The 16,626-nt window shown below is 47.3% G+C and overlaps 1 protein-coding gene across 1 annotated transcript; it reads left to right on the forward strand.

Annotated features, from left to right (window-relative positions):
* The first annotated feature begins 14,035 nt into the window (after window positions 1–14,035).
* LOC120047969 (ribonuclease-like 3) lies at window positions 14,036–15,672 on the forward strand. Its single transcript, XM_038993607.1, has 3 exons — window positions 14,036–14,105; window positions 14,206–14,268; window positions 14,809–15,672. The coding sequence occupies exon 3, from the start codon at window positions 14,817–14,819 to the stop codon at window positions 15,273–15,275; it is 459 nt and encodes a 152-aa protein (XP_038849535.1). The 5' UTR covers window positions 14,036–14,105; window positions 14,206–14,268; window positions 14,809–14,816; the 3' UTR covers window positions 15,276–15,672.
* The last annotated feature ends 954 nt before the right edge of the window (window positions 15,673–16,626 follow it).

Raw genomic sequence — 16,626 nt, forward strand, 5'->3', positions numbered from 1 at the left:
CAAAGCCTGGTCCAGTGGTTCTCAAATATCCCTGGTTAATATTTCTGCATTCAAACCAAGACACATTAAATGCATTTTATTTATTTTTATTTCACCTTTATTTAACCAGGTAGGCCAGTTGAGAACAAGTTCTCATTTACAACTGTGACCTGGCCAAGATAAAGCAAAGCAGTGCGACACAAACAACAGAGTTACACATGTAATAAACAAACACAGTCAATAACACAATAGAAAAGTCTATATACAGTGTGTGCAAATGAGGTAAGACAAGGGAGGTAAGGCAATAAATAGGCCATAGTGGTGAAATAAACACAATTTAGCAATTAAACACTGGAGTGATAGATGTGCAGAAGATGAATGTGCAAGTAGGGATACTGGGGTGCAAAGGAGCAAAAAAATAATAACAGTATGAGGATGGGGTAGTTGGATGGGCTATTTCCAGATGGGCTATGTACAGGTGAAGTGATCTGTGAACTGCTCTGACAGCTGGTGCTTAAAGTTAGAGAGGGAGATACGAGTCTCCAGCTTCAGTGATTTTTGCAATTCGTTCCAGTCATTGGCAGCAGAGAACTGGAAGGAGAGGCGGCCAAAGGAGGAATTGGCTTTGTGGATGACCAGTGAAATATACCTGCTGGAGCGCGTGCTATGGGTGGGTGCTGCTATGGTGACCAGTGAGCTGAGATAAGGCGGGGCTTTACCTAGCAAAGACTTATAGATGACCTGGAGCCAGTGGGTTTGGCGACGAATATGAAGCGAGGGCCAGCCAACGAGAGCATACAGGTCGCAGTGGTGAGTAGTATATGGGGCTTTGGTGACACTGTGATAGACTGCATCCAATTTGCTGAGTAGAGTGTTGGAGGCTATTTTGTAAATGACATCGCCGAAGTCGAGGATCGGTAGGATGGTCCGTTTTACGAGGGTATGTTTGGCAGCATGAGTGAAGGATACTTTGTTGTGAAATAGGAAGCCGATCCTAGATTTAATTTTGGATTGGAGATGCTTAATGTGAGTCTGGAAGGATAGTTTACAATCTAACCAGACAGGTATTTGTAGTTGTCCACATATTCTAAGAACCGTCCAGAACCGTCCAGAGTAGTGATGCTGGACGGGCGGGCAGGTGTGGGCAGTGATCGGTTGAAGAGCATGCATTGAGTTTTACTTGCATTTAAGAGCAGTTGGAGGCCACGGAAGGAGAGTTATATGGCATTGAAGCTCGTCTGGAGGTTAGTTATCACAGTGTCCAAAGAAGGGCCAGAGGTATACAGAATGGGGTCGTCTGCGTAGAGGTGGATCAAAGAATCACCAGCAGCAAGAGCGACATCATTGATGTATACAGAGAAAAGAGTCAGCCCGAGAACTGAACCCTGTGGCACCCCCATAGAGACTGCCAGAGGTCCGGACAACAGGCCCTCCGATTTGACACACTGAACTCTGTCTGAGAAGTAATTGGTGAACCAGGCGAGGCAGTCATTTGAGAAACCAAGGCTGTTGAGTCTGCCGATAAGAATGTGGTGATTGACAGAGTCGAAAGCCTTGGCCAAGTCGATGAATACAGCTGCAGAGTATTGTCTCTTAGCGTGGCTCGGCGTGACTGAGGTGTGGCTGAGCGTGGCTGAGGTGCACCCATGACCAGCTCGGAAACCAGATTGCATAGCGGAGAAGGTACGGTGGGATTCGAAATGGTCGGTGATCTGGCAGGGTAGGATAGATATAGGTCTGTAACAGTTTAGGTCTAGAGTGTCTCCCCCTTTGAAGAGGGGGATGACTACGGCAGCTTTCCAATCTTTGATGATCTCAGACGATACGAAAGAGAGGTTGAACAGTCTAGTAATATGGCTTGCAACAATTGTGGCGGATAATTTTAGAAAGAGAGGGTCCAGATTGTCTAGCCCAGCTGATTTGTAGGGGTCCAGATTTTGCAGCTCTTTCAGAACATCGGCTATCTGGTTTTGGGTGAAGGAGAAATGGGGGAGGCTTGGGAAAGTTGCTGTGGGGGGTGCAGGGCTGTTGACCGGGGTAGGGGTAGCCAGGTGGAAAGCATGGCCAGCCGTATAAAAATGCTTATTGAAATTCTCAATTATCGTGGTGACAGTGTTTCCTAGCCTCAGTGCAGTGGGCAGCTGGGAGGAGGTGCTCTTATTCTCCATAGACTTTACAGTGTCCCAGAACTTTTTAGAGTTTGTGCTACAGGATGCAAATTTCTGTTTGAAAAAGCTAGCCTTTGCTTTCCGGACTGCCTGTGTATATTGGTTCCTAACTTCCCTGAAAAGTTGCATATCGTGGGGGTTATTCAATGCTAACGCAATACGCCACAGGATGTTTTTGTGCTGGTCAAGGGCAGTCAGGTCTGGAGTGAACCAAGGGCTATATCTGTTCCTGGTTCTACAATTTTTGAATGGTATGTCCAACACATCAGTGTGGTGGGATGGGGAGAAATGATCCAGTAACAATGCTATTCTACTTTTTCAATTGTTTCACTTATATTTCATTGTAAGCTTTCTGACAGACAACAAAACAATCCTCTCCTTAATGCACTGCTCCCATTAAAAAACATTCACTTGCTTTCAGGTTTTTTTTAAGCACCAGTTTGTTTGGTTTGAAGGAGCCCTAAGCTGATGATAAGCAAATGATTCATGCGCCATTCTCTACCAAGTGAGCCACACAGGATTACCCACCTCCCCCTGGTCCACATCCACCTCCTCCTGGACCACACCTACCTCCCCCTGGTCCACGCCCATCTCCCCCTGGACCACGCCCACCTCCCCCTGGTCCACCAACCTCCCCCTGGACCACACCCACCTCCCCCTGGACCACACCCACCTCTAAACTCAACAAAAAGAAGAAGAAACCGTATTATGAAGCCAAGATAAATGACATAAAGAATGATGGGAACATATGAGTACTTTAAATTAAATTATCGGCAGAAAGACACATTCAAATCCATCTTTCATCGAATCAGATGGCTTATTCATCACAAAACCATTTTGTGGTGCCAATTATTTTAATGACTACTTCATTCGAAAAGTGGAAAAATTTAGGCAGGAAATGCCAAAAGCTAACAGTGAGTCATCATATTCATGTATAAAAAACTAATACTGAAACAAACCACTGTAGGTTTGAATTTTGTAACGTTGTCAATAATGACAAACCTGTCATTGACAACTCAGATGGAAAACTACCAAAGATGGTAGCTGACTCTATAGCCACTCCTATCTGTCATATATTTAATCTGAGCCTAGAGGAAAGTGTTAGTCCTCTGGCCTGGAGGGAAGCCATTCTGCTACCCAAGAATGGTAATCTACCCTTTACTGGTTCTAACAGCCAACCTATCAGCTTGCTGCCAGCTCTTAACAAACTGTTTGAACCAATTGTGTATGACCAAATACAATGCTATTTCTCTGTAAACAAATTAACAGACTTTCAGAATGCTTATGGAGAAAGGCATTCAACATGTACTGCACTGACAAATAACTGCTGGTTGTAAGAAATTGATAATAAGAAGATTGTGGGAGCTGTACTGTTAGACTGCCTTTGATATTATTGACCATCATTTGTTTTTGAGAAAATATATGTTTTATGAATTCAGAGGGTTTTCTTTAATGGAAGCTTCTCTAATGTCAAACATGTAAAGTGTGGTGTTTCGATTTTACCAATGACTTGCCACTGGCATTAAACAAAGCCTGTGTGTCCATGTATGCTGATGATTCAACCATATACGCATCAGCAACCACAGGTAATGAAGTCACTGAAACCCTTAACAAAGAGTTGCAGTCAGTTTTGGAATGGGTGGCCAGTGAAACTGGTACTTAACATCTCTAAAACTAAGCACATTGTATTTGGTATAAATTATTCCCTAAGCTCTAGACCTCCGCTGAATCTGGTAATGAATGGTGTGGCTGTTGAACAAGTTGAGGAGAATAAAAAACTTGGTGTTACCTTAGATTATAAACTATCATGGTCAAAACATATAGATTCAATGGTTGTAAAGATGGGGAGAGGTCTGTATGTGATAAAGATATGCTTAGTTATTTTGACACCACACTCTACAAAGCAATTACTGCAGGCTCTAGTTTTATCTTATCTTGATTATTGTCCAGCCAGGTGGTCAAGCGCTGCAAAGAAGGACCTAGTTGAGCTGCAGCTAGCCCAGAACAGAGTTACTGTAACGGCAGTCTACGTCTGTAACGTCCTGACCAGAGTTATTATGTGTTTTGCTTGTTTAGTGTTGGTCAGGACGTGAGCTGGGTGGGAATTCTATGTTGTGTGTCTAGTTTGTCTGTTTCTATGTCCAGCCTAATATGGTTCTCAATCAGAGGCAGATGGTAATCGTTGTCCCTGATTGAGAATCATATATAGGAGGCTTGTTTTGTGTTGGGATTTTGTGGGTGTTTGTTTCCTGTCTCTGTGGTTGTCTGCACCAGATAGGTCTGTCTCGGTTTTTGCACATTTTGTTATTTTGTATGTTGTTTGTAGTGTTTCACTTGTTCTTTTATTAAACATGTTGAACACTAGCCGCGCTGCACTTTGGTCCTCTCCTTCACCTATGGAAGAAAGCCGTTACAGAAACACCCACCTAACCCGGACCAAGCAGCGTGGCAACGGGCAGCAGCGACAGCAGCAGTGGTACAAGGAGGAATGGACATGGGAGGAGATTCTGGACGGAGAAGGACCCTGGGCAGAGCCAGAGGAGTGTCGCCGTCCCAAAGCGGAGCTGGAGGCATCAAAAGCGGAGAGGCGGCATTATGAGGCGCTTGCAAGGCAGAGTGGCTGGAAACCCGAGAGGCTCACCCAAACATTTCTTGGGGGGGGGGCTAAAGGGGAGTGTGGCGAAGCCGGGTTGGATACCTGAGCCAACTCCCCGGGCTTACCGTGGAGTGAGAGGGCGTCGTACTGGTCAGACACCGTGTTATGCGGTAAAGCGCACGGTGTCCCCAGTACGCGTGCTTAGCCCAGTGCGGGCTATTCCACCTTGCCGCACTGGTAGGGCTAGGTTGGGCATCGAGCCGGGTGCCATGAAGCCGGCCCAACATATCTGGCCTCCAGTACGTCTCCTCGGGCCGGCGTACATGGCACCAGCCTTACAGGTGGTGTCCCCGGTTCGCCTGCATAGCCCAGTGCGGGCTATTCCACCTCGCCGCACTGGCAGGGCTACGGGGACCATTCAACCTGGTAAGGTTGGAGAGGCTCGGTGCTCAAGAGCGCGTGTCCTCCTTCACGGTCCGGTATATCCGGCGCCACCTTCCCGCCCCAGCCCAGTACCACCAGTGCCTACACCACGCACCAGGCTTCCAGTGCATCTCCAGAGCCCTGTTCCTCCTCCCCGCACTCGCCCTGAGGTGCGTGCCCTCAGCCCGGTACCTCCAGATCCGGCACCACGCATCAGGCCTATAGTGCGTCTCAGCCGGCCAGAGTCTGCCGTCTGCCCAGCGGTGCCTGAACTGCCCGTCTGCCCAGCGGCGCCTGAACTGTCCGTCTGCCCAACGCCGTCTGAACTGTCCGTCTGCCCAACGCCGTCTGAACTGTCCGTCTGCCCAACGCCGTCTGAACTGTCCGTCTGCCCAACGCCGTCAGAGCTGGCCGTCTGCCAAGCGCCATCGGAGCCATCCGTCTCCCCAGCGCCATCTGAGCCATCCGTCTCCCCAGCGCCATCTGAGCCATCCGTCTCCCCAGCGCCATCTGAGCCATCCGTCTCCCCAGCGCCATCTGAGCCATCCGTCTCCCCAGCGCCGTCTGAGCCATCCGTCTGTCCCGAGCCGTTAGAGCCGCCCGTCTGTCCCGAGCCGTCAGAGCCGCCCGTCTGTCCCGAGCCGCTAGAGCCATTCGTCAGTCAGGATCTGCCAGGGCCGCCAACCAGACAGGATCTGCCAGAGCCGCCAACCAGACAGGATCTGCCAGAGCCGCCAACCAGACAGGATCTGCCAGAGCCGCCAACCAGACAGGATCTGCCGGAGCCGTCAGTCAGCCATAAGCGTCCAGAGCCGTCAGTCAGCCATGAGCGTCCAGAGCCGTCAGCCAGTCATGAGCTGCCCTACGGTCATGAGATGCCCTACGGTCATGAGATGCCCTACGGTCATGAGCTGCCCTACGGTCATGAGCTGCCCTACGGTCATGAGCTGCCCTACGGTCATGAGCTGCCCTACAGTCATGAGCTGTCCTACAGTCATGAGCTGCCTTACAGTCATGAGCTGCCCTACAGTCATGAGCTGCCCTACAGTCATGAGCTGCCCTACAGTCATGAGCTGCCACTCAGTCCGGAGCTGCCACTCAGTCCGGAGCTGCCACTCAGTCCGGAGCTGCCACTCAGTCCGGAGCTGCCACTCAGTCCGGAGCTGCCACTCAGTCCGGAGCTGCCACTAGTCCGGAGTTGCCTCTCTGTCCTGAGCTACCTCTCTGTCCTGAGCTACCTCTCTGTCCTGAGCTACCTCTCTGTCCTGAGCTACCTCTCTGTCCTGAGCTACCTCCAAAATCATGTGGGGGCCTTGGGGAGGATTCTTAGGCTAAGGTCGTGGGCGAGGGTCGCCACTCAAAGGACGCTAAGGAGGGGGACAAAGACAGTGGTGGAGTAGTGTCCTCGTCCACCGCCGGAGCCGCCACCGCGGACAGATGCCCACCCAGACCCTCCTCTTGAGTTGTAGGGGTGCGTTCGGAGTCCGCACCTCAGGAGGGGGGTACTGTAACGTCCTGACCAGAGTTATTATGTGTTTTGCTTGTTTAGTGTTGGTCAGGACGTGAGCTGGGTGGGAATTCTATGTTGTGTGTCTAGTTTGTCTGTTTCTATGTCCAGCCTAATATGGTTCTCAATCAGAGGCAGATGGTAATCGTTGTCCCTGATTGAGAATCATATATAGGAGGCTTGTTTTGTGTTGGGATTTTGTGGGTGTTTGTTTCCTGTCTCTGTGGTTGTCTGCACCAGATAGGTCTGTCTCGGTTTTTGCACATTTTGTTATTTTGTATGTTGTTTGTAGTGTTTCACTTGTTCTTTTATTAAACATGTTGAACACTAGCCGCGCTGCACTTTGGTCCTCTCCTTCACCTATGGAAGAAAGCCGTTACAACGTCGTCCTCCTCCTCAGACGAGGAGAGGCGAGAAGGATCAGAGGACCAATGTGCAGCGTGGTAATTAGACATAATGAATTTAATCAAACAAAACACTATACAAAATGACAAAACACACTAACCGTCACAGTCCCGTGTAGCACCAACACTGACACAGGAACAATCACCCACAAACAAACAGTGAGAACAGCCTACCTTAATATGGTTCTCAATCAGAGGAAACGTCAAACACCTGCCTCTAATTGAGAACCATATCAGGCAACACATTTAACCCAACATAGAAACAGACAAACTAGACACACAACATAGAATTCCCACCCAGCTCACGTCCTGACCAACACTAAACAAGCAAAACACATAAGAACTCTGGTCAGGACGTTACAGTATCCCCCTCCTGAGGTGCGGACTCCGAACGCACCCCTAAAACTCAAGAGGAGGGTCTGGGTGGGCATCTGTCCGCGTTGGCGGCTCCGGCGGTGGATGAGGACACCACTCCACCACTGTCTTTGTCCCCCTCCTTAGCGTCCTTTGAGTGGCGACCCTCGCCCCCGACCTTGGCCTAGGAATCCTCCCCAAGGCCCCCACATGATTAAGGAGACAGCTCAGGACAGAGAGGTAGCTCAGGACAGAGAGGTAGCTCAGGACAGAGAGGTAGCTCAGGACAGAGAGGCAACTCGGGACAGAGGGGCAACTCGGGACAGAGGGGCAGCTCTGGACGAATGGCAGCTCCGGACTGAGTGGCAGCTCATGACTGTAGGGCAGCTCATGACTGTAGGGCAGCTCATGACTGGAGGGCAGCTCATGACTGGAGGGCAGCTCATGACTGGAGGGCAGCTCTGGCAGCTCCTGACTGGCTGGCGGCTCTGGCGGCTCCTGACTGGCTGGCGGCTCTGGCGGCTCCTGACTGGCTGGCGGCTCTGGCGGCTCCTGACTGGCTGGCGGCTCTGGCGGCTCCTGACTGGCTGGCGGCTCTGGCGGCTCCTGACTGGCTGGCGGCTCTGGCGGCTCCTGACTGGCTGGCGGCTCTGGCGGCTCCTGACTGACGGACGGCTCTAGCGGCTCCTGACTGACGGGCGGCTCTAATGGCTCGGGACAGACGGGCGGCTCTAATGGCTCATGGCAGACGGATGGCTCAGATGGTGCTGGGCAGACAGATGGCTCAGACGGCGCTGGGCAGACGGATGGCTCAGACGGCGCTGGGCAGACGGATGGCTCAGACGGCGCTGGGCAGACGGATGGCTCAGACGGCGCTGGGCAGACGGATGGCTCAGACGGCGCTGGGCAGACAGATGGCTCAGACGGCGCTGGGCAGACGGATGGCTCAGACGGCGCTGGGCAGACGGATGGCTCAGACGGCGCTGGGCAGACGGATGGCTCAGATGGTGCTGGGCAGACGGATGGCTCAGATGGTGCTGGGCAGGCAGGCAGCTCAGACGGCGCTGGGCAGACGAGCAGTGCAGGCGGCGTTGGGCAGGCAGGCAGTACAGACGGTGCTGGGCAGACGAGCAGTGCAGGCGGCATTGGGCAGACGGCCGACTCTGACCTGCTGAGGCGCACAGTAGGCCTGGTGCGTGGTGCCGGAACTGGTGGTACCGGACTGGAGACACGCACCTTAAGGCTAGTGCGGGGAGAAGGAACAGTGCGTACAGGGCTCTGGAGACGCACAGGAGGCTTGATGCGTGGTGCCGGAACTGGTGGTACCGGGCTGGAGACACGCACCATAGGGAGAGTGCGAGGAGAAGGAACAGGGCTCTGGAGACGCACAGGAAGCCTGGTGCGTGGTGTTGGCACTGGTGGTACTGGGCTGGGGCGGGAAAGTGGCGCCGGATATACCGGACCGTGCAGGCGTACTGGCTCCCTTGAGCACTGAGCCTGCCCAACCTTACCTGGTTGAATGCTCCCCGTAGCCCGTCCAGTGCGGGGAGGTGGAATAACCCGCACTGGGCTGTGTTGGCGAACCGGGGACACCATGCGTAAGGCTGGTGCCATGTACACCGGCCCGAGGAGACGTACTGGAGGCCAGATATGTAGAGCCGGCTTCATGGCACTTGGCTCAATGCTCAATCTAGCCCGCCCAGTGTGGGGAGGTGGAATAACCCGCACCGGGCTATGCACCCGTACAGGAGACACCGTGCGCTCTTCCGCATAACACGGTGTCTGCCCGTACTCCCGCTCTCCACGGTAAGCATGGGAAGTGGGCGCAGGTTTCCTACCTGCCCTCCCCACACTACCCTTTAGCCCCCCCCCCCCCCCCCCCCCAAGACATTTTTGGGGTTTCTTCACGGGCTTCCAGCCACGCTTCCGTGCTGCCTCCTCATACCACCGATCCTGGGCTTTCGCTGCCTCCATCTCCTCCCGAGAGCGGCGATTCTCTCCAACCTTAGCCCAGGGTCCTTCTCCGTTCAATATTTGCTCCCATGACCATTCCTCCTGGTACCGCTGCTGCTGTCGCTGCTGCCCGTTGCCACGCTGCTTGATCCTTGTTTGGTGGGTGATTCTGTAACGGCAGTCTACGTCGTCCTCCTCCTCCTCAGACGAGGAGAGGCGAGAAGGATCAGAGGACCAATGTGCAGCGTGGTAATTAGACATAATGAATTTAATCAAACAAAACACTATACAAAATGACAAAACACACTAACCGTCACAGTCCCGTGTAGCACCAACACTGACACAGGAACAATCACCCACAAACAAACAGTGAGAACAGCCTACCTTAATATGGTTCTCAATCAGAGGAAACGTCAAACACCTGCCTCTAATTGAGAACCATATCAGGCAACACATTTAACCCAACATAGAAACAGACAAACTAGACACACAACATAGAATTCCCACCCAGCTCACGTCCTGACCAACACTAAACAAGCAAAACACATAAGAACTCTGGTCAGGACGTTACAGTTACACGTTTTTGGTCTTCATTGTAATCAGAAGGCTAATATTAATACTATGCATGCCGGTCTCTCTTGGCTAAAAGAAGAGGAGATACTGCATCGCTTCTTGTTTTTATATAAAAAATAAGTGTGTTGGAAATTCCCAAATGTTTTCATAGTCAACTTACACACAGCACTGACACACACTTACCCCACCAGACATGCCACCAGGGGTATTTTCACTGTCCCCAGGTCCATAACAAATTCAAGGAAACGTATAATATTATACAGAGCCATGATTGCATAGAACTCCCCTCCATCTCATATAGCTCAAGTGAACAGCAAACCTGGTTTCAATAAACAAATAAAGCAACACGTCATGGCACAATTCCTCTCCCAATGTGACCTACTTGTTGTGTGTATGTACTGACATGGAACTGATAGATGCACACACACACACACACACACATGTACACGCACACACAAAAGTCTTAAAGCCTTTTGTCCGTAATGTATTTTTCGTTATGTCGGACCCCAATAAGACTTGTATTTATTTATTTAACCTTTATTTAACCAGGAAGGGCTCTATTTAACCAGGAAGGGCTCTATCTATCAATTGCGACTAGCTGTCACAATTGGCGTCAGCTAATGGGGATCCTAATAAATAAAAAAATCCCCCTGGTCCACACCCACCTCCCCCTGGTCTGTCCATTCCACCCTCACACCCACCTCCCCCTGGTCTGTCCATTCCAGCCTCACACCCACCTCCCCCTGGTCTGTCCATTCCAGCAGCGGTCCGCATTGGTGATGTCGGTGGCCATGTTCTTGTCGTTGCAGATGGTGTGTGGGAGGGACACCCAGAAGCCTCGCATGGGCCGCAGTCGCTCCTTCAGCTCTGACACATGGAGGCGGGCGGACAGAAACTGGTTGATGCAGTCTGTAAAGTAAACTCTTATATAGCTGTTGAACATATGGAGGTGGGAAGCTCATTTTAGCCACGTCCTCATCAAACAAACTAGAATGTACTGTAAATAAATAGCTGTTGGTATGGCTGTTGTTGAACATATGGACAGAGAGAGCTAACATGGGCATAAACTATAAAAATAATTGTCTTGAATATTAATTGCCGGTAAGAACTCATCTCTGCCGCTCCATCTCCTCTCCCCCTCCCCCCTTGGCTTGGCTGTGGGATATTGAATGCACATTGATAATTCTAATAGAACTGTTAACAGGCATTTCCCAAAGATTGTGGTGAATAACTCCCTGCTATCAACCAATCAGCATCCAGGATCCAAACAACCCGTTTTATAATAAGTTATTCAGTATTCTTCAAGAATCCAAAGTCCAACAATTTATGTAGCAATCCTGGACTTCCCAACAGCTGTTGGCATCAACTAGTGTTTATCTCCAGGTTTATTTGATTTTCCAGTTCTCTGTGTAAGGCAAAGTAGAAGCAAAGAGCAGGCAATGATTATGAATTGCTTATGAAGAGAATACTTGTATTCAATCAACTATTGATATCAGTATTTCTGAAGAGCACTTTCATAACTGAGTTTGATTGGTACAGCAGCTTGTCTTTAATAGAGGGAGTCGAAATTTGATTTAGAAGTCTTACATCAGGTGGTGTGTTGGCCTTCACAGCTGAATGGATCATGAGTCACACCACAGAACTGTCACTCTCTCCATCCAACACAGTGCTGGCTGGAATGCCCAGCGGCGATTTTAGCATGTAAATCTTGCTGGGGCAAAAAAAATGATATGTGGGTTGCGTGCCAGCAAAGCCACAAAACAATACTAAACAATACATTAATTCCACTATAACAAACTGTTAGGGCCTAGATAAAGCTGTGCCAACAGCAGAGTCCCAACAGTAGTCCCAACACCTTACCACTGCTACACCTGGCTATCAGCGGAGCCTTGTCTAGCAGCGAAACAGTTCATTAATAAGCTTCATTTACTGCCTTTTAAAAAAACATAGCTGATATGGATGACTTGCTTAAACAAATGTGGTTTCTACTGGGAGAACACTAAGAATGGCTCATGTTCTGAATTCTGTCGCTGTACATTTCAAAAGTGCTGAACAAATACATTGACTACGTCCGTCCTAGTTCGCTCATTAATGTCTTAAGCGAAATTAAGGATAGCTTCTTATCCGCTTGTCTTGCCCTTATGTCATAGTTTGTACATTTCAATTGTCAGTACAGAGGCTTGTGAAAGTATTCACCCCCCTTGGCATTTTTCCTATTTTGTTGCCTTACAACCTGGAATTAAAATGTATTTTTGGGGGGTTTGTATCATTTGATTTACACAACATGCCTACCACTTTGAAGATGCAAAATAAGACACTTTTTTTTTTTACTTGAGCGTGCATAACTATTCAACTCCCAAAGTCAATACTTTGTAGAGCCACCTATGCAGCAATTACAGCTGCAAGTCTAGGGGCATGTCTCTATTAGCTTTGCACATCTAGCCACTGGGATTTTTGGCCATTCTTCAAGGCAGAACTGCTCCAGCTCCTTCAAGTTGGATGGGTTCCGCTTGTGTACAGCAATCTTTAAGTGATACCACAGATTCTCAATTCGATTGAGGTCTGGGCTTTGACTAGGCAATTCCAAGGCATTTAAATGTTTCCCCTTAAACCACTCGAGTGTTGCTTTAGCAGTATGCTTAGGGTCATTGTCCTGCTGGGAAGTGAACCTCCGTCCCAGTCTCAAATCTCTGGAAGATTGAAATAGGTTTCCCTCAAGAATTTCCCTGCGTTTAGTGCCATCCATCATTCCTTCAATTCTGAACAGTTTCCCAGTCCCTGCCGATGAAAAACATCCCCACAGCATGATGCTGCCACCACCATGCTTCACTGTGGGGATGAGGTTCTCGGGGTGATGTGAGGTGTTGGGTTGAGCCAGACATAGCGTTTTCCTTGATGGACAAAAAGCTCAATTTTAGTCTCATCTGACCAGAGTACCTTCTTCCATATGTTTGGGGAGTCCACATGCCTTTTGGCGAATGCCATATAAGCTATGTTTTTTAAAGGCAGTAAATGAGGCTGAATGAACTGTTTTGCTGCCAGACAAGGCTCCACTGATAGCCAGGTGTAGCAGTGGTATAGTGCAATTAATGTATTGTTTAGTGTAGTCTTGTGTAGTGACTTTACTGGCTTTACTGGCCTTTAAATGAACCTGAAATCAATGTTTTATTCAGATTAATTTCTTGTTTATATATTTGATAGCAATGGGATTCCATCATCTCAGTCACATACATTGGGTCCTGTAACTATTGCATAACATTAATATAACTTGGCCTAGGACTGCTAAGGTTGGCATCTGTAACAATCGTCCTGGGAAGAAGGAGTGGACCAAAACGCAGCGTGGGAAGTGTTCATGTTAATTTAATAAATAAACTGAACACTGAAATAACAAAAACATCAAAGAGAGTAAACAAAATGAAACAGTCCTGTCTGGTGCAGACACAAAACAGAAAACAACTACCCACAACACACAGGTGGAAAAAGGCTACCTAAGTATGGTTCTCAGAGACAACGATAGACAGCTGCCTCTTATTGAGAACCACATCCGGCCAAACACATAGAACTAGACAACATAGAACAAAACATAGAATGCCCACCCCAACTCACGCCCTGACCAAACCAAAATAGAGACATAAAAAGGATCTCTAAGGTCAGGGCGTGACAGCATCACACATGATGTGAGATATATCTTGATTGATTGGGCCAGTTACTTTATTAAATGTAGCTTTAAAGGACTGTGCACATGAATCAACATTACTGTAAACGTGTTAGTTTTAGCCAGCCAGCTAATTCTCATCTGTAGTTCCTGGGCAGATTATTAACATCAATTAAAATGACAATACAGACAGACAATGAGCACATGCAGAGCAGCACAGAATACAACAAGACAAGGAAACATATGACAACCAACCCTTAGCAGGCAGACAGACAAAAAGCAACCAAACAATACAACAGAAACATAAGGTATACAAAGCTCTCAAGCCATTTGGGAAAGAGTTCAGTTAATAGTTAGATAATTCAAAGCCCTTTCTCCCCTACAATGTTGCATCACGGGTGCAGGGGTTCCCAAATCAAAGTTCATGAAAGTATATATATAAGTTGAGATTCAGGTTAGAGTTACTCACTTCACAGTGGAGACACTCAAACAGGTAACATGTAATTACCTCAGCATTACAGTACTAGAACATAAAATAATAACTCTGAATCTGATGAGTGTTGTCTCTGGTTAATGCTGTATTGTATCTGTAGATATCTGAGGACAAAAAACAACTTATCAGTCACACTGAAGGACATTGAAACCAGTTGCCAGAGGTAAGTGCTTTCTCTCTCAAGTAAAATCTAGCCATTTAAAAAATAAAAAATAAAGGATTCCAATTGTATAATGTAATTTATGTTTGCATAACTTATACAAAATGGCTTTGGAGTATGATGACTCTACTTACTCTATCTAACTTCATCAAATATTTGACAAGTGTTGACAATTTATTTTTCCTTGTTTGACATAAAATACTGTAAAATCACCAGGAAATCATCTAAAAGTAATTTAAATGTATGACACCTGTTCATAAGTATTCCCACGCATAAATAGAGGCATATGTGATCGTATGACAATGTAATCAAGGTCTGAAATTATTCTGTTCTTCTCAAAATACTATATCTGTTTGGGATTCTTGCTGTCAATTTGCAGGGAACAAATTATTTATTTTCCAGCCCCCTGACCATCTGAAAAATCGGACCATGGCTGAATGTAATTGGGGACCCCTGGTTTATGGTCTACACTGGTACCGTAATTAATAGCAATAGTAATAAACTAGTAATAGTCTAACTTACCCCTCCTGTTTCTCCATTTAGTTGATGCCATGGGGTTCCAGAGGGCTTTCCTGTTCCTGGTGTTGATGTGTGTCACAGTGATGGTACACGGTCAACCGGCCGAGATTAGCCGTAGTTATACACATTTCCTCCGACAGCACGTCAAGGGGGATATGACAATACAGAAGTGTCAGGGTGTGATGGGCTACTTGGAGTTGACTGAGTCTAAGAGCGAAAATTGCAAAGTAAAAAACACATTCATTAAAGCCAATTCAAATCAGGTCAGGGCCATTTGTACTGGCGGTGGCACACCTATTGGTAACAGTCAGTTTGAAAGCAATAATCAATTCCCTGTAGTCATATGTAAACACAAGTGTAAAAAGAAAACGCTATGTCAACACACTCATCCCCGATGTGAATATGAGGGTTCTTCGTCCACCAGGAAAGTTGTCATTGCTTGTGAAGGAGAATGGCCAGTGCACTATGGCGACGATATTCTTATTGTCTAATTTAGCTGATTGCTATGAACTGGTTCTCTGAAATAATTTTACACCTGAATTACTGTATCCTGTTTTGTTTTTCACCATGATGACTTCCTAGTTGTATTAGTTGATTAGTGTCCATTGATCTGGAAACATTTAATTATCTGAAAGAATTACCAAAATACATCTCAGGGTTTGATTACATTTCAGTCCATTTTAGTCTTCGAAGGGGTCATACATGATTGTTGGATATTTATGTCAAGGCTTGCTTAATTTATAGGCCATAGTCCCATATTACAGTAATGCTTAACTAGACAGTAAACAAATGTAGCTAATTTCCAAACAAAAGAACAGAAGTGTTACCATAACCTTTGAACTCTTGTTTTCTACCACGAACTGAAATAAAATTCCAGATTATGTTTAAGTTTGTTTGATATAGATTTTTCACCAAATCTCCTAATACTTTGATATGACAATTTTTATTAACCAAAAACAGCTTGAAATACTGTATAGAGAATTGCAAACAAGATGTCTCACAATTTGGTTTCATAAAGTTAGAAAGTCACATGCATACCATAAAACATTGTTAAAATGTTTGAGCCAAACAGTATATTCAACCAGAGGAAATCCCATTGTTTACATATAGATTTCAATAGGCTTTGTGTGTGGTGCTCCCACATAAAGCGGTTGCTTAATTTTCATGTGTAGTTCTGCTGTCATTCCAGGTTCAAGTTTGACATGACTAAATTAGCTGAAGTTGGCTAGCTATAGCTATCAAGTTACAATAATGTTATCCAGACTCTATAGCAAGCATTTTATTTAGAAAGGACGACCAGTCCTTTCGCAACTAAGGAAAAATAATACGACTGGGGGTGCGTTCGTAAATTCAGAGTGTTGTCAGATTGTCCTTTCGTAAATTCAGAGCGGATCGCTCTCGGAGAGTTCAGAGCGCTCACTGACTCTGGCTGAGGAGTAGGGTTGATAGGAGCATTCTGACAGTCAAGCAACCAAGCTAACTGGCTAAAGTTGGCTAGCTTGCTAGGTACTTCCAGACACAACTGGTTAGAACTGGTTAGGGTGTTTCCATGTTATCCAGAGCATTAGTTTCCTGAGGGGGAATAGACTCTTCACGACTGTCTTGGTGTGTTTGGACCATTCTTGGTGTGTTTGGCTCACATCAACACCATTATCCCAGAAACCCTAGACCCACTCCAATTTTCACACCGCCCAAACAGATCCAAAGATGATGCAATCTTTATTGCACTCCACACTGCCCTTTCCCACCTGGACAAAAGGAACACTTATGTGAGAATGCTATTCATTGACTACAGCTCAGCGTTCAACACCATAGTACCCTCAAAGCTCATCACTAAGCTAA

The sequence above is a fragment of the Salvelinus namaycush genome, chromosome 5 (genome assembly GCF_016432855.1).
Source record: "Salvelinus namaycush isolate Seneca chromosome 5, SaNama_1.0, whole genome shotgun sequence".
Taxonomy (NCBI): Eukaryota; Metazoa; Chordata; class Actinopteri; order Salmoniformes; family Salmonidae; genus Salvelinus; species Salvelinus namaycush.